This window comes from Triticum aestivum, chromosome 6B, assembly GCF_018294505.1.
Source record: "Triticum aestivum cultivar Chinese Spring chromosome 6B, IWGSC CS RefSeq v2.1, whole genome shotgun sequence".
Classification (NCBI taxonomy): Eukaryota; Viridiplantae; Streptophyta; class Magnoliopsida; order Poales; family Poaceae; genus Triticum; species Triticum aestivum.
Genome location: NC_057810.1, coordinates 40165854 through 40192038, shown reverse-complemented (window position 1 = coordinate 40192038; position 26185 = coordinate 40165854). Strand labels below are relative to the sequence as shown.

At 43.9% G+C, this 26185-nt stretch overlaps 1 protein-coding gene and 1 long non-coding RNA gene across 4 annotated transcripts; one reads left to right on the top strand and one right to left on the bottom strand.

Annotated features, from left to right (window-relative positions):
• Positions 1–6824: 6824 nt before the first annotated feature.
• LOC123135603 (uncharacterized) lies at positions 6825–25458 on the bottom strand. 2 transcript variants are annotated; one of them, XM_044554751.1, is made up of 3 exons: positions 24097–25458; positions 22697–22804; positions 6825–6835 (listed from the first exon to the last, which is right to left on the bottom strand). In XM_044554751.1, exons 1-2 carry the CDS (start codon positions 25334–25336, stop codon positions 22743–22745), a joined length of 1302 nt encoding a protein of 433 aa, XP_044410686.1. In that variant the 5' UTR covers positions 25337–25458; the 3' UTR covers positions 6825–6835; positions 22697–22742. The 2 variants fall into 2 exon arrangements, with proteins under 2 accessions (XP_044410686.1, XP_044410685.1); XM_044554750.1 differs by lacking the exon at positions 6825–6835 and having other exon boundaries at positions 22143–22804; positions 24097–25457.
• LOC123135604 (uncharacterized) lies at positions 8497–21504 on the top strand. Of its 2 annotated transcripts, XR_006466098.1 has the most exons (9): positions 8497–8788; positions 8914–8953; positions 9150–9276; positions 9867–9929; positions 10668–10779; positions 17707–17832; positions 18198–18531; positions 18931–20470; positions 20561–21504. It is a non-coding gene; the product is annotated as an uncharacterized lncRNA (long non-coding RNA). The 2 variants fall into 2 exon arrangements; XR_006466097.1 differs by lacking the exon at positions 20561–21504 and having other exon boundaries at positions 10665–10779; positions 18931–19281.
• Positions 25459–26185: the final 727 nt, after the last annotated feature.

The window sequence follows — 26185 nt, the reverse complement described above, 5'->3', positions numbered from 1 at the left end:
TCTTTGCTATGTTTAACCTTCATCCGCTGCACTACACCTTCGTTCGGCTATTTTCCCGATTGTTTCGATTTTTGAAATGGGATATTTACAGAATCCCCTGAGTATGGAGATGCGGATCATTAGAGACAAGACCCCAGACATCATGATAGTCGACCCCTTCTACATGCGTGCCAAGCACTTGAGCAGCACTGGGGACCGCCAAGTTGCGAGTTCACACCTCGAAGGCGTCATTCTGGCAAACCCAGATAAGGATAACTTCCTTGTGGCTTACTTTCCCGAGTAAGTCATCCCTTAACCGCCCCGTAACATATGATTTCTTAGATTTCGACCGTTCTTTTTTTTCTAACATTCCGTGTTCTGTGCAGTGACACGCATTGCACACTCATCCTCTTAAGCCCGAAATATTCCATGGCCACGTATTTCGACCCGAACCGTAACTCCAAGATAGACTACACAAATGTCAAGAAAGTTCTTGATGATGTTCTCCCCGGCTACGCCAAATCTGGAGGCACCTTCACCAGGGCAGTTCGTAAGTACGGCAAGCACACCTTCTCACACAATACGAAGTTCTGCTGCGTCAAGCAACCGCCTGGCGGTCAGAAGGATGCCTACTACGCCCTCCATCACATGCGGGTGATCATAAGGGACCATGATCATCTTCTGCTACCAGATAATCTCAAAGATTGGGCCGCGAGGTTGTCGGCAATCCAGGACGCGGACCTCAGACAAGAATTCTTTCGCATCCAGTCGGAGTTTGCGGACATCATCCATCAAGATGTCCTTCATACCTCGGGGCAGTTCTTCCTCAGATATCAACCGTCCAACAGTGAGATAGATGGAACGCTACAAATGCAGGGTGACAACGACCGCGATTTCATGACCATCACGACAGACGACGGCTTCATCCACGCTCCTGTCCGATGAGTCGAGTCGAAAGTAGTGATGTGTAGTTCTGAAACATTGATTGGCTCATGTTGTAATTAAACTTTAATGAATTCGTATGTCTCTTTGGTTTGGACAGTCATTCAACTTAGATGTAATCGATGCTATTTATTAGTAGGATCATGAATCGTGCTATTAATGTCTTGCTTTTCTCTTCCGATCCTTTTGTTGCATACTTACATATTGCTTATGTATTGTCTATTGTTGTTTGGCTTGTGCATAGAGATGCCGTCGTATGTCGTGTACAAGGGTAAGGTTCCCGGAGTCTACGACGACTGGGAGGAGTGTCGGAGACAGGTTCACCGTTTCAGCGGTAACAGTTACAAAGGGTACACCACTAGGGCGGAGGCCGAATCTAGATACGCCCGCTATCTAGCGGGAGAGAGGAGGGAGCGTTGGAGGAACCGGGTGAAGACCAGTTTGATCGCGATGATGCTCGTCGTGATGACCGCACCTCTCTTCTATGTGATGGTAGTTTAGATGATCGATATCGACTTGTAATGTGAAGAAAAACTCGATACTCGCGGTCTTGACACTTGTAATGTTTTATCTTTGTTCGATCTTTTGAATTCGGAGACTAATATGATGAATTGTATTCGGAGACTAATCTTCTATTGTATTCGATGAATCTGCTGTTGTTGTGTGCTGCTGTCTATATTTTGTCCAATAATATATTTTGTAACCTATGCAAAAATCAAAAAAGTAAAAAAAACAAATATTCATACTAATGGCGCATCACCTCAGAGTGCGCCATTAGTATGACAAAGCACATGGTTACGTATGGCCCCCCGGGAGGCATACTAATGGTGCATGGTCTTACATACTAATGGCGCACTGCCGGGTGCGCCATTAGTATACCAAATACTAATGGCGCACCAGTGGTGCGCCATTAGTAAAAAATACTAGTGGCGTGCTACTAATGGCGCACCAGTAGTGCGCCATTAGTAGGCAAAACCGGTGCGCCATTAGTAGGCCTTTTCCTAGTAGTGCGTAGGAAAAATTTTATTTTCTGCAACGTTCCCCAACAATCTTTCCTTCATGGAAAGATTATATCGCAGACACAGAACAATTCCCAGTCTTCCTCCACAACTTACACGTAAGTAATGTACTAATGTTATTCATGGTCATTACTGCATATGTTTCTGCTGACATAAGACACAAGATTTCATTCTTTTAAATAGGCAAGGAGCAAACCGGATTGTGAAGACGAGCAAGGGTTGGTTGCGCTTTTCAAGCACTCGTTGATAAAGTATCGTTCCTACCTTAGGCAAGCGCACTTCGATGGCAAGCCTCTAAACGAAATTTCTGTAAAGTCACCGGTGCTACATTTATCCAACGGTGACTGAAATAATCTTGTTACACATTGGTCTCGGCTGCAGCATAAGGTACTGTCTATGATATCACATCACAATTTGAACTACATTTCTGCATTTGCCTTAACCCTCACTTGTACGAAAACTGTTGGCAAAAAAACATTCATTCTCAAGGGACCATAGAATCTCGCAACTATACTGCACACTGCATTGCTCTTGTGAGTACCTCTTGCACTGTATGACCATACTTACTTTCATAGCTATTTGATTATGTAGCATCACTGCACATGTTAGCCTCGTTATCGTCCATTTGGTGGACATTATAAGATCCGTATGAACTCTCACATAATTTTAGAATCAACCCAATGCTTTTGAAGAGGTTTAGCTCTGCAGTCCTCTTGTAAGGACTGGACGTCGTCTATCACTATACTTACATTAACAGCTACTCCCTCTGTTCCATAATATAAGAATGTTTTGTATAGTACACCAGTGTTCAAAACGCTCTTGTATTATGGGAAGAGGGATTGGTTCATTGTGTAGCATTCTGCATCTTATCTCCCCCGCCGACCATTTACTAAAGAAGATCATATCTATATTTAATCTTACCAACAAGTAGAATACACAGACAATGCCAGTGCAGAAGTGTAGCCCATTGCTCTTGTTAGTACATGTTGTCCTGTAACGCTTGTACTTCTAGGGATTGATAGTTGATCATGTATCATCAGTCTGCATCTTATCTTCATTATCATCTATCCCTTCCAGTATTATCATATCTATAATTACTCTCTACAAAATGTAGAGTGCAGGCAATGCTTATGAAGAAGATTCTGTGCTGAAATTCTTGAGTTATCCTTCCCTTGACATGGAGAAGGGCATTATAAAGCCGGTGTTAACTGTTAATGTAAGTTAGTCCTTCTAAAGTCTTTATCCTCAACTGTTGTTTAATTTGCTCCTCCCTATCGTTGCAGCAAAGAAGGCAAAACATCTTTAAGATAGCAAGACAACCCCAAATTAAGTCTTTTCTTGATGCGGTGTTCAAGTTACTTGAGACTAGCAGTCAGACAAGCTCACAGAATTTGTTGTCTGAATCAGTTCGACTTCTTCAGTCCCAAGTTCTAATAGAAAGGCATTCTGCAACTCAACTTCGACTTGAAGTCCTATCTCTAAGAATGATTGCGGAGAACACCAATGAGAACCTCATCGCTAAACAGCTACACCTGGAAGCTATCACCGACATGCTAGGCCGGTCTCACAGCCTTGCTCAGCAGCTTGCGCAACAGTTCCCCCGCAAGGCTAACCTTTCTTGAACTGTCTTGGAAGTGGTCTCGGTTCAGTATTATTTTGTTACGCTGCAATGGTGCCCAGTTTTGGTAATCTGCTTCTTCGTTGCGCTTTTATGATCACTAGTGGCGAACTTCGATGCCCAGTGGGTGTAATATACCTTAAATCCTTTATTGTATAGTGTAGGTTTATTCTTAGTTACTATGCCGTAATTTCTTTATTGTATAGAGTAGGTTTGTTCTTAATTCCTACTAGTTACTGCCATCATTCGCTATCTGAAATAAAAATAGATGTAGTTGACCGGGCCAAAACATTCGACTCTAAACGGCCTGGTTTTTAGCGGGCCACAATTGGGCCGGCCTGCGTCTTTCTTGGGCCCGAATGATTGGGGCCTTCACACTTTGCGCTAGGCCCATAACTTACACCAGCCTATATTTTAGTTGGGCCTTTTATGGACCCAGCGCTTAGTTTGGCCCAGGTAGCATTGGGCCATTAACAGGCTGAATATTGTACTGGCCTGTTACGGCCCAGATGAAACCATGGGCCTTTAGCAGGCCGAAATGCATGTTGGGCCTCAATTTTCACTAGTCGACGACAGGCCTTTAGCAGGTTGAAATGTAGACCGGGCCTTTTTGGGCCCAGTTATATCACGGGTCGTTACCAGGCTGAAACATATCTCGGGCCTTAGTTGGCCCACTGATATCATGGGCCTTTAAGAGGCCGAAAACTTAGTACAGGCATCAACGGGCCGAATTATGCGACAGGCCTTTAGGAGGCCCAAAGTAACGTTGGGCTTAACTGTTGCCACCTTTATCATGGGCTGTTAGTGGGCCCGATGTTCCGTCGGACCATATATGGCCCATGGGCAGCAAGGGGCATTCCCAGGCCGAAAGTCACACTGGGCTGAAATGGGCTCATGTCTACATCGGGCCTCTAACAGGCCGAAAGTCATTGGGTTGTAATTGGGCCCAAATATTCGTCGACCAATTAACAAGCCAGATCTGGCTTCAGGCCGTAAATGGGCCCAAATATTCGGGGAACAATTAACGGGACAGGTCTGGCTTCGGGCCGTAAATGGGCCTTTATTAAGCAGACCGTTATTAGGCTGGCCCACTAGTACCTGAGTAAGTACTGCAGGCCTTTGACTCGGCCAGCCTTTTTAACCTATATGGGCCTCTGTTGGACCCTGCCATGTGTCAATGTATCATAGGCATGTTTCCTCTAATGGACGGGCGACATCTGGCCCACTGACGAGCTGACAGGTGTTCCCTCTGGCCAATCCGAATTTTACACGTGGAAATTTCCCATTGGTCCCGGCTGTTAACGGGTTATCAGATCCAAAACCGGACCCTATAGCTTAACAACGTTCCGTTATGGTGGATGCCACGTGTCGGTCACCCTTGACGAAAGCACTTCTGTGACGCGCGATTTATCATCATGGAAGTGGACGCTTTCATGATGATAATTTTGGTAATGTCATGGAACACTTCTACGACAACACATGCATGACTATCTTGATTCTGTCATAAAATCATCATGGATGTACATGCATGACAAAAAACGCGACCTACTGTGACAAACACGTATCATCACGAAAGTGTTTTTTTGTAGTGTCGGTGCTCATGGTGGCGGAGCCTCCTCTTTTTCCCTTGATTTTGTCCCTACTTCCTTGGTGGCGGAGTAGCAATGAAGATGGGTTGTGGATGAATGAGATGGTGGATGAATGTTGTGCTAGCAGTTAGTGTTGGAGTTGCATATATAATGTCTCTCCTCAACCCTCCTCCATAGATGTGGTGTCTCTCTGTTTATCCAAGGGCTCAAGATGAGCCTTATCCTCTCCCAGTCTCTTCATTATGAGCCAATGATCCCGTGAGAACAATTGGGGAAGAAATTGGTGAAGAATCTCGTCTGTAAGGGCAACTTTCAGAGCTCTCTGTAGGTCATACGTCAAGCAAAACGACCGGCTGCGGGCGCATGGAACAACGTCTTTTGTTCTGACCTTCTCTAGTAAAACAACTGCCATTTCTTCATACGGACTCGGAATTTGACGTTCTTGGGCCCGTTGAATTCGTATGAATGAGACAAGCCCGTTACTAGTTTTAGATCTTGATTTGGAGTACTTGAAGATAAAAAATTCAGTTTTTCGACCTCCGGAATGGCTAATTCTCGCCCCTAGGTGACTCCATATTGAGCCCATCCTTGGTCCTTTCATCGTGCTTGCTCCTAGGTTGCTCCAAAACACCCATAGACACAAGAAAAAGAAGGAAAACTAACTAAAACTAAAGAAAATAGTAAATGTGCAATGCTCACAAGGAGAAGTGTAAATATCAGTAAAAATGCATAATGGACAACTATTTGATTTAGTGAGACATAATATATGAAGAGAACATGCAACAAATGAGCTCTAAAAATAGAGCCATCACAAACCTTCCCAATTCTCCTCGCTAGTTGATCCACGACACTCTCATGATGGTAAAGATATAGAATCTTGTGAATTTACGCGCACACATATAGTCCATCAAAGTTGGTTGTGGCCGGATCAGTGTGTCCATAGTAGTCTTCCACAATTAGGTTGTATCCCTTGAAGAGTAAAGGACCACCACGTACCACTTTCTTCCAATCCCGAGGCTCCTGCTTCGCGATACTTTGGGGTTTGTGTATTACCCAAACGTTGTACTTTTTACTCTGCATGTAGGATTTGTGTTAAGTCAAGCTTTGCACAATTTGACCAAATTTATATCAAAAAATATCAACATCTACAATACCAAATATAATATGAAACTACACTCCATAATGAAGCTAATGATATTGATTTAGTATGGTGAATGTTGATACATTTTTCTATAAGTTTGGTCAAATTAAAGATACCTCTTGACTATAGACGAAACTTATATGCAGACAAAAAAGGACCAAAGGAAGTGCTTGAGAGTCTTGAACATCATAGTAGGACTCAATGGCCGGTCTATGATCAAGCGCCGAGACGGTGTGTTTGGTAGTATGTATGGATCTAGCCTAGTTGTTCTCCTCTCATACATGCTGAGTCCATTCATTTGTTGTTGTTTGGCAGCGGTGTATCCGCTGAGACATGCTTAGCTGAAACTTTTTTTGGCAGCCTGCATGCGTATAGACATGCTGAACAATTTTGAATTTCGAATATTTTTTGAATGGTGAACAAAATTGAAAAAGCACGAAAAAATTAAACATACTTTGAAATTATGAAATTTTATTGGAAATCTAAACCAAATTTTAAATCCTAAACATTTTTTAAATTTTTTAATAAATTTAAATGTTCTAAACACCTTTTGAAATTTGAACATATTTGAAATTCTAAACATTTTTTAAAATTTAAACAAAAGTTGAAATATTATTTTTAAAAATTTGAACACAATTTAAAATTCCAAACATTTTTTGAACATTAGTTTTTCTTTGAATTTCTAAACATTTAATTTTTTTTGAAATGCTGAACATTTTTTGGAAATATAAATATAATTTGAAATTCCAATTTTTTTGAAAATTTAAACAAATTTGAAGTTCTGAACCTTTTTTGAAAATTTAAACAATTTTGAAATTCTGAATGTTTTCCTAAAATTAAAATTTTGAACTTTTTGAAAACTTAAACAAAATTTGAAATTCTGAATATTTTTTGAAAATTGAAACAAAATTTGAATTTTTAATATTTTTTGAAATTTTAAACATATCTAGATGTGGTCTGGTGGGTGGCAATGAGGGTCAGGCCAGCATCACTACGTCAATGTAGGTGCATGAGATGAGTATGCCTAAGGTGTAATGCCTCGGACACACCCGCCGGTGGTCGTTACTTCTAGCGGGATCTAGACTGGCCCCACAAGTCAATACTAGTCTTTTCTGCGCACTTTGTCCTCACTCGTACGCACCCCGGAGCAACTTCCCGGTCGGTCACCCATCTTGAAATTACTCCAAGCTGAGCACGTTTAACTTTGGAGATCTTTTCGAATGGGCTCCCGTAAAAGAAGGAATTCCTTATTGATATGAGTAGTCTATCATCCCTAATAAGCAAGGCTATCACATAAGAGCCCTTTTTGCATCAGATGAGAATAGCCCAGGTGAGCCCATGCACCTTACCAAACAAGTAAAAGTGTGTTAGATTGGGAAGTTTTGCCTTCATGCACCCTACCAAACACACCCAATTTTCTTGACATCCTCTCTTCCCACCAGACATGGCCAAACGGGCCGTGTCGTGCCGGCCTGCATGCCCAGCCTCTAGGCCCAGGCACGGGCCAAGGTGTGTCGCGTGCCGGGCATGACCCATTTAGTCCGTGTCGTGCCTGGCCCATGGCGGGCCATGCCGGCGTGCTCGCGGGCTGGCCTGGTTGGCCCGGCCTGTTTGGCCAGCTATACTTCCCACCACTATGCCGTCTAGCTCATCATCCTGCAGCTCCAAGTGCTTCGTCAGCCCGTCCAAGTTCCCCTCCACCGCTTTCTTCCCCACCGCCCGTGAAGAACTCGACGCCCCTTCCATGAGAGGAGGTGGTAGCCGCTCTCTGGATCAACTAGTGCGAGAAAATAACAATGGTGATAAAATCTCACCGGAGATCGAGATTGCCGGTAGAGTAGTAAACCCTAAAACAAGAGGGTCCCCGTCCGCGTAAGGTCAATCATCGTTTTTTTTGTGTGTGTGATCAATTCAACCGATTTTTGTGTGTGTGATCAATTCAACCGATTTTTTTTAGCCAATTATGTTCCAATTTTTTCCTTTTTATAGAAAATCTATTTTTTTTGTTGAGAAAATCCAAAATTTTCCCTTTTTTGAGGAATGCCCACACTTTATTAATTCAAAGCAAAATTGAAAGGGGTCATGTGGAGTTAATAGCCACAAGAGGGGTCATGTGGTTTAGGAAATTCCATTTTTTTTCCTAGACCAGGACCAGAGAAACGACGGCCCAAGAGTCACCGACAGCCCATCGAGGCCGAAACGCTCAACGAAAACGACCCCAAATCGATCCACCCTTCTCTCCCCGCCGCGGCGCAACTCCTCTGGCGGCCGGCGAGCGAGCAGAGATGAACGCCGCCGCTCCCGCCTCCCCTCTCAGCTTCTTACTCTTCCTCAATCCAATCTGCCGGCGGGGAATTTCGGATTCCAGCGAGAAGTGGCGCATCGGCGATCCTTTGGCGCGCGGCTGCGACAGAGCTCGTCGCTCCTCTTCCACGGCGACCGATGGCGCAGGTCCCTTTCCTCCTCGAACGCTCGCTCAGCGTGCTCCGTTCCTCAGCCGGTGAGCCCCCTTCTCTTCCACGGAAGCGGCACAGGCCGCATCTTGAGCCTCCCTTCTCTTCCACGACAAGCGGCACGAGCAACATGTTTTCTAGGGTTTTGATTCCCCGCCTCCTTTCTTCGCAGCGGCACAAGCACATCAATTACATTGCCAACAACCTGCCAGGTGCATTCTCCCCCATAAATCTTTAAGCCGGAATTTTCTTTGTTTGTAAATTAATTAAGCAGTCTGGTAGTTTTGAAAAGAAGGGAATTGCAGATTTGGAAAGGATGAACATCCAAATTAAGCAGATTTGATTTGTCTTTCTGTTCAGAACAGGGCACTGAACTTCAGAAATTTACCTCTCTGTTCTGAACTGCAGATTTGTCTCATTGCCAACATATCTGCATCAGCTAGTAAATCCAAATTAAGCAGTACCAGTCCCAAAATAATTACTCTGGCCAGTGAAAGAAGCCAGTATTCCGCGTGGGCTGTTCGATGTACTACAGGTAATTTGGTCTTCTGATGTGCACACCATCAATTTTCGCTGCTGTATATGTTCTACTTGAAATATTTGTTCCTTGACCCTGTTAAAGTGGTCTTTCGATTTGCTGTCTCGTGTAATTGAATTGAAGAATATAAAAGAAGGAATTGGACATCGACTGTATAGGCACTAGGCAGAGCTGTTTTATGCAATGCTTGTTGTCGGAGTAGCATATATCCGTAGGGAGAGGGGACCAAGAGAGTACATCATAAGTCATTGCCTTGTCATGGAATATGGAAAACTTGCAGACTGCCTGTTCATATGATGGTATCCACAAGAACCTGCCTAACCTGTATCTTTTAGCATGCTCCACACGAATAGATAAATTAATTCCTCTAAGTATGCTTCGCCTGCTATCAGTTCCTGAATAATTATACCACAGTGCTCCACACAAATAGATAAATTATTTTCTATGTGTATGCTTCTCCTTTTATCAGCTCCTGGAGAATTATACTGATGCCGCGTGCTTTATTGGCAAGATTTATATGTCTTGAGCAAGAACTTATTAGTTCGAGATTATTGCATATAAGAAGATTGATCTTGCCTCTTCTGCAGGGTGGTAGATTTTGAAAGGAAGGAATTCATATTTTATTTGGACAAAGAGATGAAGCCAGAAAGGTAAATTTCTTGAGTTATACAGAATGTTCGCCTTGTGGTGGAGGCATTTGGCACAAGTCTTTGCTGCTGTACTCTAAGCTAGATTCTTTGACGTTAATTTCATTTGTCTGCATAATAAATGTTTTTGCTCCTGGCTTGCTACGCATACTTTGTTCCTGGCAAGGAATAGTTTCTGACCAGTTTTACCAATGGTGACAAATAAATGGTTTGTTTACTTTCTTGTATGACCGTGGAATCATGAGTTCATGACATATAACCTTTAATGTGGATTATAACATGATGTACCTTTTATTACCTTTCCTGATCGAGGACTATTTTTGGTTCATATTCATGCAAGCACTTCTCTGAGGATATTGAATTTTTCACCTGTACTGAACTTTTCTGGAGCTATTGAAACATCCCCTTGCACTGAAATTTGACTACTACTGAAATTTTGTCAAGATACTTGGACTTCTTGGACTTGAATGTACCCTGTTACCCTGTCACTGACTACAAGCCCAGTTTGAGCTTGCTTCTATAAATGAATAATTGAATACACTGCATCTCTCAGATTATTAGCAATTCTCTTCCGATGTAGGTGGTCTGTGTTCATCTCTAGCCCTGTGTGTGTGTGCGTGTACCTTACCTGAACTAGGTCACCCCATGTTTTCTTCAAGCTCAAGTTCATCACTTCTTGTTTTGTTTTTCGATTTGACCTCAAGATTATTTGTTATTTCTCTTGCCCTTCTTGTGCAGCAGGATTCGATTCGGTATAACACCATCACCGATGCAGACGACAAGGGGTTCATCGCGCCAGGCACCTCGGCGTTGCTTCCGTGAGATGGTGGCAGCGGCTACAGAAACAGCTACGGTGAGTTCCTCTCCTCGCCTCCAGTGGTTGCTCTGAGCTCGGCGTGCCATGGCTATTTCTGGTTAGGCTGCTACAGTACGCCCTTCCATAACGATGGTGATACTGTTTGTTTGTTTGTTTGTTTCTCTGCCTTGCTGCCACTAGCCTGCCTGATAGAAACTTGCTGAATATATATGTCTTTGAGCAGGAATTGATAGAATATATATATAGCTCATGTTCATGTTGATTCCCATCCCACTCAAAGTCTGAAACACTTCTTCTTCGCACTCAACAACTAGGCAGCACACCCAAATATATATGCATATATATGTATGTAGTTTCCCACTACACACATGGAGCAGTCTTGTTCGTTTCAGGATGTAGTATCACCACTTTATTTATTCCCTGCCTGCCTCCATGATATTCTGAGTGCATATATGTAGTCTGTGTACCATCCATGATATGCACTTACAAATTATTCATACAACATGGAGGGCCGGTACGGGTGCTGTGGACACCCATTTTATGTCACTTCATTCAATTAAGAAAGGCATTTTTGACAGCGTCAAAGTAAGAAGTCGTCTCAAGAAGAGTGGTGCCAGAATAACCATAGCGTTCAATAGAGGAAAGCGGGCGAGCACGGAAGCCATAGTAGGTTGAGTTGGAGGCAGTGAGTTACCAATAGAAGGAGGTTTGGTAGTTGAGGGAGATGGCGAATTAGAAGAATCCACAACACGTGGACGACCAATGTGGTAAGAAGAGGATGAGGGGGAATCACCGGAGAAGCCTCACGGGACGAGCGAGGTTTGAAGGTAATGAACGAGGTGAGGAAGCCACATGTGACAATGGTATGTAGTCTAGAATATTAGTACGGGAAGACACGGTGGGATGGGTGGATGAGGACAATGCGTGGGTGATAGGTGTATCTGCAAAAGTGAGGAAAGAAATATCGTCAATGGGAGGATGGGCGTGGATTGAAAGGATGAGACTCATCAAAACCACATCCCGAGAAATGAGCGTCCCATGGGCAACAGGATCCTAACAAGTGACATTCAATAGACTGAGCAACCAGTTTGGTGCGTTCACGGGAGGGGGGGTGGTCAAAAAGAAAAGGTAGCAACCGCAACCAAAAAAAAGAAGCATTGAGTAGCCATGAGAATGACCAAAAAGACGCTTGAGAGAACAAGATCAAAAGGACATTGAGAGACCGTCTCACTATGAGGATGAAGTAATCATGTTTACCAAGCCGACAAACTTGACAGTTTAAAGACAACACCTGAGATAGATACAAGAAAATCACGTTGAGAGGTGAGGGACGAGAGCCATACAATTGACCGACGATGATGCCACAGAGTCGGTAGCCAAGGAAACAAACGAGGAAAAGGTAGCAACAGCAACCAAACAAATGAAGCATTGTGTAGTCATAAGAACGACTAAAAAGATGCTCGAGAGAAATGTCACCCTGCGGAGCAGAGGAAGGGTGAATATTGATGAGATGGGTGGAAGTAGGAACAATCTCAACCCAAACGTGAGGTGGAAGAGAGGCGATGATCATCGACGCACGAGCTGCCTCAAGGAAGTGACGATGCTTGCGCTCATTAACACCATTTTGAGCATGAGCACTAGAAGAGAACTGACCAAGTGCGCCCTGCTCGGCGAGGAATCCCACAACAAATGAGAGATATACTCACGAGCAGAATCAGCACAGAAGACACTGATGGGAGTGGAAAACTGGGTATGAACCATGGCGATAAACTTCTCACCGATAGGATCTCACTACAAGAAGATATGAAATATATCCATGTGTGTCGAGAGTAATCATCTATAAACATAATATAGTAGCGATGGCCTCCTTTTGAGGCGAAGGTAGTTGGACCCCAAACATCAGAGTGAACAAGATTGAAAGGATGTTGAGACACCGCCTCGCTATGAGTTTAAAGTAACCGAACCTGTTTACCAAGCTGATAAACCTGGTAGTTTAAAGACACAACACCTGAGATAGATCCAAGAAAACCACGTCGAACTAAGGACGAGGGATGAGAGCCATACAAGTGACCCACAATGATGCCACATAGAGCCGGCAGCCGAGAAAACATAGGTGAAGAGAGTAGCGGTGGTGGCAGCAAGGCAGGTGAAGCCATTCAAGCTCTCGGAGGACCTGGGAGTCACTGCACCGAGGGCCAACACAAAGTAGAGCACACGTGTGTCGATCCTAATGTAAACAAGAGCCAAAGAAGAGGATGACTACTCCTGAGTCAACAATCTTACACTTGAAATGAGCTACATGGTAAGTCAAGGAACATGACAACAAAGTGCTAATAGTGCCTAGACTATTGAATGGGAGGGAAAGTACCATCAACAGTAAGAACATGAACATGAGAGTCTAAAGGTTTGAATGGAGGACAATCCGGAAGAAGCATGGGTCATATGAAAAGACTCTCCAATATCAAGGATCCATGGAAAGATGTGCTTCCAGCCTAGAAATGAGTTCAGTGCTCAACCTCATGGTAGCACACTTGTATGATAATTTTTGGACATTTCTACTAACAAGAAGCCTTACTCCTATTTTGGCATTTTGGCCTGAGGTGGCTGGGCTAGTTGGTGCCAAGGTGGTCGAGGAAAGAAAATCGAGCTTGAATAGACCCGATGTGTAAGGAGAAAGATGATTTTGGCCCTTCCTTGGTTATGACTTTGGTATGTAGCCACCTCGCAAGATGTTATGATTGCAGGCAACCCCGCGTCAGTCAAGGACCTGCCCTTGGTGCCAGGGGAAAGAAAGTGACAAGTCTTACAGAATACCACGAGGGAAACTGGAATGAGCAGCTTAGCTTAGTGTTTCTATTTGCAAGTTCAAGTGAAGAAAGACAGAGGATGACGAGGGCTTGCTGCTCCTGCCATCATTTTCATTGCTTCCTCATGCCCTCCCTATTTGCAAGTTCATGTGAAGAGAAGACAGGATGGCAATGGCATGCCGCTCTTGACAGCGTTTTCATTGCATCCCCATAACTCTCACGCACTCTCCGTTTCTTGCCGATCCGACTTGGCGTTCTTCCCTTGTTTGTGAGTTGTGTGTCACGGACTTGGTCCCGCATTCCACATTCCCTTGTTGGCCGTCCCTGGCCTTGGCGACAGGTAGCGTCGTGCTCCTGGGCGCTATGCGTCCTCGGGTAAGACGGAGACGGTGCCGACTGCTTGTGCTCTTGCTCCGCCAGTGGTGGTGCCCGAGCTTGTGGCTATTTGGGAAACCTGCATGGGAGCACAGGATGTAGGAACAAGGCAGCACACAAAGCAACTTGCAGACATGTGAAGGATGCCTTGTCGGACTAGTAGGCAGTGGAGAGTACGCGGGAGGTGTGGGGGAAGGGTGAAAACGCTACCGAGAGCGGACTGTCATTGCCGTCAGTCTTTGGACCTAGAGCCGAGTGAAGAAGGGATGGCGATAAGGAAACGAGGAAGACAGGAGGAGGGCATATGCCCGTGTGTCGGCCATGACAATGGACGATTGTGGGTAGATCCGATGTCTACACATGGATCTGTTACTTGTGATGGCATGGCATGGTTGTTGTGGAGTGAGGTGCCATTGTAGTCACAGCCATGGCATGGCATGGCACTCTGCCATGACCATGGCCATATTTTTGTTGAAAACCACGGGCCACACGACGAGCTTTGTGACGCTTAGGAGAACCACCAGTCTTAACATTGTAGACCCACTTACAAGTGATAGACGAGCACGAGAAGGAAGGGAAATGAGATCCTATGTGTCTATGCACTCACGAGCAGCAACCTCTTATGCCATTGCATGTTGCAGTTTGAGGTGAACAACACTGTCATGAGCATTCATCTCGAGAAGAATGGCGCCAGAATAACCATAGTATACAATAGGGGGAAGCGGGTGAGTGCAAAAGCCATAGTAGGTTGAGCTGGAGGCGGTGCGTGGCCAATAGGAGGCATGGTAGTCAAGGGAGATGGCGCATCAGAAGAATCCACAACAAGTGGACGACCAATGTGGTAAATATAAGAGAACGAGGGGGAATCACCGGAGAAGCCACATGGGACGAGCGTGGTGAGGTTGCCTAAGGTAACAAATGAGGTGGGGAAGCCACATGTGACGATGGCATGGTGTCTACAAGAGTAGTATGTGAAGACATGATGGGATGGGTGGACGAGGGCAACACATGGGTGATAGTTGTATAGGGAAAAGTGAGGAAAGGAATATCCTCAATGGGAGGATGGGCGTGGATAGAAAAGGACGAGACTCATCAAAAGTCACATCCCGAGAAATGCATATTCGACGACCGATAGAATCCCAACATTGATAGCCGTTGTGCTCGTCATTGTGAAGACATTCAACTGACTGAGCAGTCAGTTTGGTGCGTTCGGGGGGGGGGGGGGGGTGGCAGAACATAGCAACGACAAGCAAACAAACAAAACACCGAGTCATGAGAACAACCAAAATGATGCTCGATAGAAATGTCACCATGCAAAGCAGAGGAAGGTCGAATGTTGATGAGATAGGTGCAAGTAGGAACAACCTCAACCCAAAAGTGAGGCGGAAGAGCCACGACGATCATTAATTCACGAGTCGCCTCAAGAAAGTGATGATGCTTGTGCTCATCAACACCATTCTAAGCATGGGCACCAGGAGAGCAAGTGTGTCCTGCTCAGCAAGGAATCCACGCAACAAATGAGAGGTATAGTCTTGAGCAAAATCTACATGGAAGACACAGATAGGAGTGGAAAACTGGGTCAAGCATGGTGGCATGGCATGGAAGACAATCATGGGTAGTCATGGCGGCAAACTTCTTACAGACGAATCATCTATAAAGATATTATAGTAAAGAATGGCCTCTTTTCGAGGCAAATGGAGTTGGATCCCAAACATCAGAGTGAACAAGATCGAAAGGGCATTGAGAAACCGTCTTGCTATGAGGATGCAAATGCAATTACAGAACTATTTACCAAGCAAACAACTTGACAGTCTAAAGATCCAACGCCGGAGACATATCCACGTCAAACTAAGGACGAGGGACGAGATGCAGAAGTGACCAAGACAATGATGCGATAGAGAGCTGGTAGTCGAGGTAACAGAGGCGAAGAGATTGGCACCAAGTAGAGCACCCGTGTGACGGTCCTAATCTACAATCAGTCAACAATCTAACCACCTAAAATGAGCTACATGGTAAGTCAAAGAAGGTGAGCAAAAGAAGGAACATGACAAGACAAGGTGATAAGAGTGCCTCAACTATCGAATGGGAGGGAAGTACCATCAACAGTAAGAACATGAACATGAGAAGCTAGAGGTTTGAATGGAGGACAAACCGGAAGAATCATGAGTTATATGAAAATACCTGTAAGAGTGCCTCAACTATCGAATGGGAGGGAAGTACCATCAACAGTAAGAACATGAACGTGAGAAGCTAGAGGTTTGAATGGAGGACAAACTAGAAGAATCATGAGTTATATGAAAATACCTGTAAGTGGGACACCAAGGATGAGGGACGAGAGACAGAAGTGACCAAGACAATGATGCGATAGAGAGCTAGTAGTCTGAGGTAACAGAGGCGAAGAGATTGGCACCAAGTAGAGCACCCGTGTGAGGGTCCTAATCTACAACCAGTCAACAATCTAACCACCTAAAATGAGTTACATGGTAAGTCAAGGAAGGTGAGCAAAAGAAGGAACATGACAAGACAAAGTGATAGGAGTGTCTCAACTATCGAATGGGAGGGAAGTACCATCAACAGTAAGAACATGAACAGGAGAAGCTAGAGGTTTGAATAGAGGACAAAGTGGAAGAATCATGAGTTATATGAAAATACGCTCCAATCAAAGGATCCATGGAAATATACTTGACTATACAAAAGCACCGGGCGATGAATAAGCAATAAGTAGGTGTCGAAGTTGTCCAAGCTCCTGCTCGGTGAAGGATATCGCTGAAGTGGTCGACGTAGAATCACCAAAAGAGGAGTGGCCGTCACCACCACCTATGTGAGCCCCAAGAGGAGGCGGTGTAGCACGACAAATACCAGTGGTAGAAGTCAAGTCGATGGAGGAGACAGCGTCGTAGGCACACAAACACCAACCACGTGGGAGTGATGTGCACCAACACTATCGATGAAAGCCATGAGGGGAGTCTGTGTAGAGCGACCATCACCATCTATAAAGGTCGCGAGAGGTGTCACTATGGAGCCACCACCACTGCCTGTAAAAACAATTGGGGGGGAGCAACCTCATAGGAGGAGGAACACTGTATGAGGTGGGGTCAGTGTAGGTAACACCCTAAGAAATCACCGAACAACAAGGAAGATACTATGTCTAATGAAGTCACTGTACCTGTTTCTTTGTTCTACTCTTTTCTTTTACAGAACAGTCTTAGAGAGCAGTAGAACATGGAAGAGCAGTGTATAGGGCACGCACAGTGCCCTAGAGAAGCCAGTTGGTGGAACGGGTTGCCGGGGCTAAGGTTCCGCGGTGAAGTCTGGCGTTGAGGTCCTGTGTGTAGCAAAAGAAGCGGAGACCGTGACCTGCAACAGCAGACGTCTCAAATATTGCGCCTCCTGGAGCTGCGGGGCGTTGGCCTCCTACAGATGGCGGTGAGGTGCTGACCTTCTGTACATGGTGACGAGGCGCGACCTCCTGAAACTGCAGGTGACGACGGCCTAGGGTCTACAACATTAGTATGGGAAGACATGGTGGGATGGGTGGTGGAAGACAATACATGGGTGATTGGTGTTATTGGGAAAATTAAGGAAAGAAATTTAACTCCTACAGTATGAGAGGGTCACTAGGTAGCCTCGTTGCTCCCGTGGAATTATTCATTGAAGTCAGCCCGCAGCCACTATAGCTAGAAAAAAAATCGGGATGAAGGAGCCCCTCCCTGGCCATGAGCCCCACGGCTGACTCCACTCCTCTTTGCCTTGTTGCCCCCCCCCCCCCCCCCCCCCCCAGTCTCTCTCTTTCCTTGCAGTTTCTGGAATTGGGAGCGGAAGAAGGGGCGAGCGTTCCGGAGGTGGCAGGCGGCAATAGAAGTTCATCTGACCTTCGTTCCTGCAGCATGGTTCGAATCAATTAAAGGTAAAACTCACCTTCATAACGTTTCTTTTGTTTAGTACTACTCCCTCCGTCCCAAAATTCTTGTCTTAAATTTATCAAGATACAGATGTATCTAATACTAAAACGTGACTTGATACATCCGTACTTAGACAAATCTAAGACAAGAATATTGGGACGGAGGGAGTACTACTTTTGGAAGAAATGCAGCCTTCTTGCTCCCCCTATCTATGATTCTTCATGTTATAGTATATAGATTGTTATAATGTGTTCCTAATTTACTTCCCTATATTTTTCATATTGATCAATGAGATCTAGTCAGCGGGATCTATAAATGAATTATTTGTTTTCTTCTATGAGATTTGGTCTAATAAATTACCCCCCTGCAGACCTGAGATTCAGTGGTAGAAGCTGCAGACAACCATCGCCGGCGAGGCACAAGAGGTTTCCACGGTCAGATCTACATTGAGGCGAGGCCATGTCAAAGAAAACACCACTAGTTATGTGTTTGCAGCCACCTCTGCTACATTTTGTTGTATCATATTTGAAGTTCAGTTTCATGCTGGTCGCAATTTCTTACGGATTGGTGTATTTTGTTGTAGGTAGTAAGATCATAAGATACTAATGGGCTCCCTGTAATCCCAAAGGCACTGGCTAGTGGATAGATATTTTTTACAAAATCTTCTAGAGGCGCTTAATTTTCTATATCGAAAACGACTGCTGGTAAAGTGCAAATATGATATTTTTGCTTATTGGATACATTATTTTCCAAGTTCTTTCAGAGATCTAATAATTAGGTTCCAAGCACTAACAACCCAACAAAGGCTGCTTTAAACTTTAATATATATTTACAGAGTTTGTCTGCTTGCTTCAAAATTTAAATGAGACTTTTGCTTGCTGATAAAATCTTTCAATTGGTAATATGTTTCCCTTCATTGCATGCTTATTGTTCTTTCACAAAAGAATGTTTTACATTTCTGAAGATTACTAAGTTAATAAGATGGTGGTAACTGTTGGTAAAATTAGGGAGTCATTCCCTCTTTTCATCTTCTCAGTATTTCTGCTACTGTTGACCTTCTTTATTCACATGTTTATTTAGTTTGTACCTTTGAACATGTGCAGGTTCCATCCAACCTGTATGGGAATGATCATTGAGTAGGCCAAAAAGTTAGACAATTTCCTGTGCTCAGATTGTGCTAAAGAAAACGACACAAAGAGACCTACAAATTCATACCAGAGTTCACCAAGTTATCATTCTAAGGCCAGTGATTAATTTCCCTTTTCTTGACTGTACAGTTTATTAATATTCTGCTTGCGGATAGCTATATGCCTTTATCTTATCTTTTTAAATTTAGTTTCAAGAATTTCATTTCCAAAGCTGGTGGTTATTGTCTTTGTTTATTCAATATTCCTGGGAAAAATGTTTGGTGTTTAACTAAACAAGTACTCATGTGTAGTTAAAATTTGCTGTCATGAGTTCCTTCAGTCTATGCTGGGTACAGTGCCTTTTAAAGAAGATTATTATATTGTTTGTGCAGAACATTAGTTAGTCATTGCCAAGCAATCTTACATATGTTGGCAATATTAAATAGGTTGTTATGGTCATGTTCTTTGGTTGGAAACCCAAATTTGGACCTTACGATATTATCTTGGAATAACAGAAGCCCTGACAAGAGTAATTTATAGAGTGTGGGGACAATTTGTGATCTGCTGGATACCAATAATCAGTAATAGGATCTTCTTTGTAGATCATCATCCCTGTTAATGCATGATATTGTCATCCATCAGCATGTTCTCAGTTCATGTATTTCACAGTGAAGATGAGCTTAATATAATATATAGCTTATTCAGCACATACTGTGTATAGTGCATGAGAAGATTTTGTGGCACAAGGCATACATGCCATTTGAGATGTGATGCTCCTGTACTTAGAAGCACGCGGCTTGTCCTGAGATGTGAATCTCCTGTCCTTAGAAGCATGGGGCTTATCCTGGTTTTCTGTATGCTCTTTGTTCTCCACAGATTGTACTTAAACAAACTTGATTAAATCGAGAAAATAAGCTATCTTCGGAAATCTCCTGATCTACATAGGATATCTGGTATATACTTCAATTGCCCGTGTGATTATATTTATCAATGTTAGAAATATTTTTCATCCATCAAAGGGAGATTTTCGGATGCAGACTAAATTGTTTGTCAGAGATTATACTTAGATAGACTGATTAAATTGAGCAAAATAAGTTACCATTGCAAATCTCCTGATCCACATGCTATTTGCCAATGGTCGTCGCGCTTCAGTACTAGTTAGTGCAGTAGCAAGGTAGGAGTTGCTTATATGTGCGAAATATTCAATTCATAATATCTCATATCAATAGACAGAGATGCATCAATTCTTTTTCATTATTGATTTTCATATCTGTCATGTGCAGAGTGCCCATCGATTAGTTATGTAGGTCGTGAGTGCGGTTGTAAATTATGCACTACTCTTGGTGGTTACTAGCCTTCATCTCTACAAAAACATCTAGTGAGGAGTCATCTGTCTACAAAAAACATGCAATGAGGTTACTTGCTTCCCGTCAGAGATTGAGGTTCCTATGAGGTTACCATCGGGAGAGTCAGGTTATCCATCACATGTTTGTTCACATGTCTCGGGGAACGAGATGTAAGATTATTTTACTTACTAATTATTTGTTTCCTTGGAAGTTACTCATTTATGTTATTGTCATATTTGTTTTGTGAGCTACTTTTGTAGGGGAACGAGATGTGGTCAAACTACTCAGAAATGTTTTGTACCCTTTAGCGCATTTATTTGCTAATCTCCGGGTTGTTGCACATGATACAGTAGTGAATTAGATACATTTTTTGTGCTTTTAGAATGATAGAATTGATGAATTTTGGGCCCACCATTTGGTACAACAGTATATTTTCTTCCTTGCAAATACTGTGTGTTGCCTCTTTATTCTACCTTCTGAATGTTTCCGTCTGAATTCTTTTATATTATTTCTGAATAACCAACCTCAACAACAGCCTGCTCAGGTTATTTCTCGCTGTACAAAAAGCCGATCTCTCACTTTTACATTTGTTGGTAAAACAACATTGTCAATTCTATTTGTTAACGGCACACTTAGGAAATATAATGCCTTTGAGACTGAGCTTCTGTGAGGTTATATAAGTACCTAACGCTCATTTTATTTGCCGTTCCAAGTATGTGTTGCAAAAGAGAGCAAAGGGAATTTGGTTTCAGGTGCAGCATTTTCTGCTAACAGCCAACCCGAATAACAGCCTGCCTGGTTAAATTCTTGCACTAATAAGCATTGGTTCCTAAAAACAACATGGCACTTTACTGTACAAACACCTTGCTGCATTATATCTTTGCTTTAATTGTTCGATAATGGCTCTGTTGTAATTTTTCGGCAAGTTGGATTTGGAGTTCTACTTGTCTAATGATTTCTTCCTTGCGAATTTTCCTGTGAATTGGAGGATGGGCGAGGCTAAGAAACTAACGGCATTGGACTAGAACTGGCCTCTGAGTCAAATAAGACCAACTCCATACCTTTTTCGCCACCAAAACCAAAATGCCTGGCCTGACCAGTCAACCAAAAACGATGTGCTTTGTCCTATCACCAAAGATTTGATTCACCGACAAGTATGTGGATTTGGGATCCCAAATTTTCCCACAACGGTATCGATGTCCTTGAATGCTCAACCCCGAGTTCTGGTTGGCATTTGTTGCTGCTGAACAATCTAACCGTGGATGACGAGGTGAAGCCGCATTACTGTTCTGGTGTAAGATGGCAGAGTGCATGAAGTTGGCAATTCATCCTGCAGTTTTGCCAGGACAAGTTGCTTGTGAAGCCCTCTTTTGCCAAAAAATATCAGGACATAGATAAATTTGCCAGTAGCCCATGATCTTAGATAGTTTTTTGATGTCCTGACGTCTATAGCAATTTCATCATTTGGCTTCTGGAAAAAAAAAACACCCCTACGTCTCCATCAGTTGACTGTTATGGAAAGCAACAGAGTGCAATCCTGAAGTAGTCGTAGCAGCAGCCCTATCCCTCAGCAACGCCACCAAAAGGCGACAGCAAAGCCACCATAGGCTTTAAAATGCTGCAATGGAGGCATGTCGAGAGAGACAGGATGAAAACACCGTTGAAAGAGCGGAATCACCAACGTCCTCGCTGAGCAGTCTCCAAGATCCAGTTTAACATACCGATCCTTTTGCTTACCTTTTTCTTGAAGGTGATTGCTTACCTTATTTGGCAAATGGACCGATCATTGTCAAGATCAAAGGCACACAAGATAAATCCCAACTACACATAAGGAGAAAAATATGAAATGAAGAAAGTCTCATTTGTAATTTGCAATGCCGATTGATGAACAGCCAGATAAAAATGATTGCAAACAAGAATACATGAATCCTTTGAAAAAATAAAATCATAATGGAACCTAATTATCATCTCCTGGCTACCAGTTTTTTTTCCCTTAACTGGCATATTGAAAAATCTGAAATGGCTGTAAACGGTAGAGTAGATCACCACCTTAAGTCGACCTTTAATAGAACATTTTGTTCTTAATTCTGAGTACCTGGCAAGATCCATTTGAGAAACTTGAATTTAGAAATGGCAGGTACCGTCGTACTTTCACTTAGTTAATCTAATGATCCCAGAGAAACTGAACTTTCGTTACTGCTCTCGCTACCTTATCCGACAAACAAACGCATCAATCACTGCCAGACCAAGGAATGCAAGATAAAATACTCCAGGTTCTATTTTATCATTCCGGATGGCATACTACAGACCAAAGGGCAAAAGCAGACCAAACTTAGTGGTCAATTATCGAGTTGCATAACAACCTCGCCATATTATGATCAACAAATCAGCCTGACCTCTTGCATTCGTCTCAGCATATTCTAACCCTGGAGAGAGTGGAGACTATGCACTTGAGCTTGCAGTGCAGCCTTGTTCCAGCGTCTCCTCGGCCTCGTTCTCAACACCTGCCCAGTATCTCAAAATTAGGAGTATTCGAGTTGCAGACATTTAAAAGCTTGTGAGCAAAGAGGAACAAAACGACAGGCAACACTTGGTAAATTGCTTGCAGAAAAAACATGGGAAGAAGCACGGCACATAAAATAACCTTTGGAACTCTTGTTACCCATGTTCAAATTGGTTTATTGACCAGAGTCTCAAACACTGTCTTCTATGCATTGACCAGTGTAATTAGCAGTCCAGATTGAAATGCATAGCAAGAAAAAGGAATGTAGAAGTGAATCCTAAAAGAACTTAATAATAGTTGTAGAGGAACGGTGGCTTCCTGTTGTGGGACTTCACAAGTTAGTAGTTACCAAATTTCTCACTCAAGAAAAAAAAATTCTCAGGGGCCTCACAAAGAGACACTCAACAAACTGTGTGATCTGTCATCCTAGAAAAACTGATTGCCTGCATTTGGCATGTGCCTGAGACAGAGGAACATGCTGTCAAAACAAACATAGGCGTCCAACTGATTTCGAATCAAACTGTTACTGAGCACAAGCTGACAAACTGTTCTTGCTATTTGAATGGCAAGTCCATGGAACAAAATAATATTCAAGCTCGCCACCTCAAATTTTGCTCACAACATATATAGGAGAACCATTAGCAGTAGCAACAACATAGTGCAAAAAACGTCTTATATTAAGTTACATAGGGGGTACCATATTATTTATGCAGATCTATGTCAAACGAACATCATGAGATAAATTGATAGGTGTAAAAATGACCAGAAAAAGGACCTCTTCGCCTCCTTATATCCATGAAATGAGAAAAGAAGATAATTCATATTTGACTTGAACAATCCAACGTTAAACTTGATTTAGACTTGTACATCATCTATTAGTTTGACCACAAAAAACATTTCTCCAAATAAATTGTTGATATCTGGTGCTTTTTACAAGCCCATAAGGCCTCCAGCCTACTTAAAGTATGCATGATCTCTTTTCTACTTGTCCTTAAAATGGCAATTAGAACAGGAAACCAAATATATCACAATTATGCTCCTAAGCTTGATTAGCATTGCCACAGGCACAAAAAAGTTAACAGCTACTCCCTCCGTCCCAAAATAAGTGTCTTGAGCTTAGTACAAATTTATACTAGAGCTAGTACAAAGTTGAGACACTTACTTTGGGACGGAGGGAGTACCAAATAGTGTAAACAAGAATAACCAATCACAGTAATGAACTACGAGGCATCCGAAAAGCTGTGTGATACCTATGAAGGCGAGGACATAACTTGGACACAACAGAAAGCTTACCGCATGATATTGTCGGTGACGAAAACAACGACGGTGGGAAGCTTCTATATACATACCGCGAAACGACATCACTGAACACCTTCTCAAGTTGGAATGTTTTGATATCCAACATGAAAGCTTCTATTCTTCTCCTTCGTAGTAGAAGCAAGTACCTCCCTGTTGAACTAATGAAAATGTACCAAGAAGAATCCAGTGGGATTGTCTTCTTCAACTGCCACTGGCTGGAACTCCCACCATTGTTTCGCCTAGTTAGATAACTGATGTTTGATGTGTGATGTGGAAGCACAAACATCCCAGTGATGCCTTCCCCTGCCTCCACAATGGCTATATTCACGCACTGTTTGAAAGGACCTACGTCTAGTTGCGAAAAATCTCCGGCTTCGGGTGGGAGGTCAGAAAGTGAGAACTCCATCCTCCGGGTGTCAAGTGCTAGCAACTTTTTCCTGCATTCTGTCACCCCATAGAAGCAGCCATTGGCGTACCAGAGCCTGAAGAAGAAACCAAACCCGGCGTTCCATATACTAGCTCGCCATTGTCCGGTGCTGGAAGAGAAGACAAAAGCGGCCTGCTTATTTCCGCGCAATACAGTTGAGATCACCGTGAACGATGTCTCTTCCATGGCCTCCTGGTCGTCACCAAGGAGGGCTTGCCGTCCTGTGTGGCGTGGTGGGTTGTCCACTGAACTAGGAAGCCACCCCTCGACTTCAGGGATTGGGGGAAGCAGGAGGTACCGCCGGTGCAGGGGGTCGCACACCACCAGGGAGAGATTGTCGAAGGGAGATCTGTTGAGGAGAACGCGGCCGCCGCGGACGTCCTGGACCTTCCAGTCCCGAGCGGGGCCGGGTAGGAAGGAGAAGGAGAAGTCGGCGGCGAGGGCGACGGCGCGGGCCGCGGACGCTGAAGGAGAAGGCGGGGCCACTCCGAAGAATTTCCCGGAGAGATCGAGGAATCCGAGGAGGGGCAGGGCGTGGAGCTTGCGGAAGCGACGGAGGAAGGAGCGGCTGGCGATGAGACGGTAGAACGAGGCGCAGGCGGCGGAGGCGCGGACCAGATCGGTTGGGGGCAGCCGGAGGAAGATCTCCGCCACGAGCTCGTCGGGGATCGGCAGCGTTGCCGTCTCCTGCAGGCCGTGCCGCGGCGGAAGCAGACGAGCACGGGGCTCGCGCCGGGGCTCAAGGACGGCCGGATCGATGGGAGGGGCAGCGCTGGCCTGGCCATGGTCCGCCGCGCCGCCGCCCATCCTGCCGCCCGGGGAAGAGGAGCTACCTCGGAAACCCTAGCTGACGACGGGAGTGAAGAGTGGGGATTTGGGGGAAGAAGAAGAGCGAGGTGTCTGATCTGAAGAATTGGTTTCAGAGTATATGCATTTTGCTGTGGCTCGGCTATTTCTTTTAGCAGTTCGGGATCAGAGAATACCTGAACAAAAAAATATGAATCATCTCAGCTAAAAAAAATATATGAATACCCCTAAAAAAGCTAAAAAATTATGAATCGTCTATTTTTTTTATGAAAAATAAGTCGTTTAGCTTGGAGTTTTCTTAGAAAACTTTGTTCACACCAAGCTCAAGAAAAACCCATGGACAGCAGGGTAGACAGGATTTTGGGCTGGGCTTTGCAATGCCCGACCTCAAAATGCCAAGCCTGGTCCCAACCCAACCCAACAATATGTAGAGTAACTATTTTTGTATTTTAAAAAAATGAATCACTTCCAGAATAAATGTGATAAATTGTTCTTGCTCAATCTAGTAAAACGTTTAGCTCAAAAGAATTTGAGAAGTGCACCAACTGCTCAAATTTGAGCAGCAAAAGCCTAATCCCAGTAAAAAAATCCCTTGAGCGAAAGCCTAATCCGAGTAAAAGATTCCCTTGAGCGACTCCTTCCTCTTGTCCATGCCCACGCCCATCATGTCGATGTCCTTCTCTTTGGTGGCCCCCCAAAGCTCCCCGTTGCGAGGAATGGAGGCCCATGCCCCTCTCCCACTCTCTCCACCAACCTGCGACACCTGTCCTCGTGCCTCACTCCTATCTTCACCAGCATTGCTATAACGCACACCCTCACACCCCGCTCTGATGACGCATGTTACCCCCA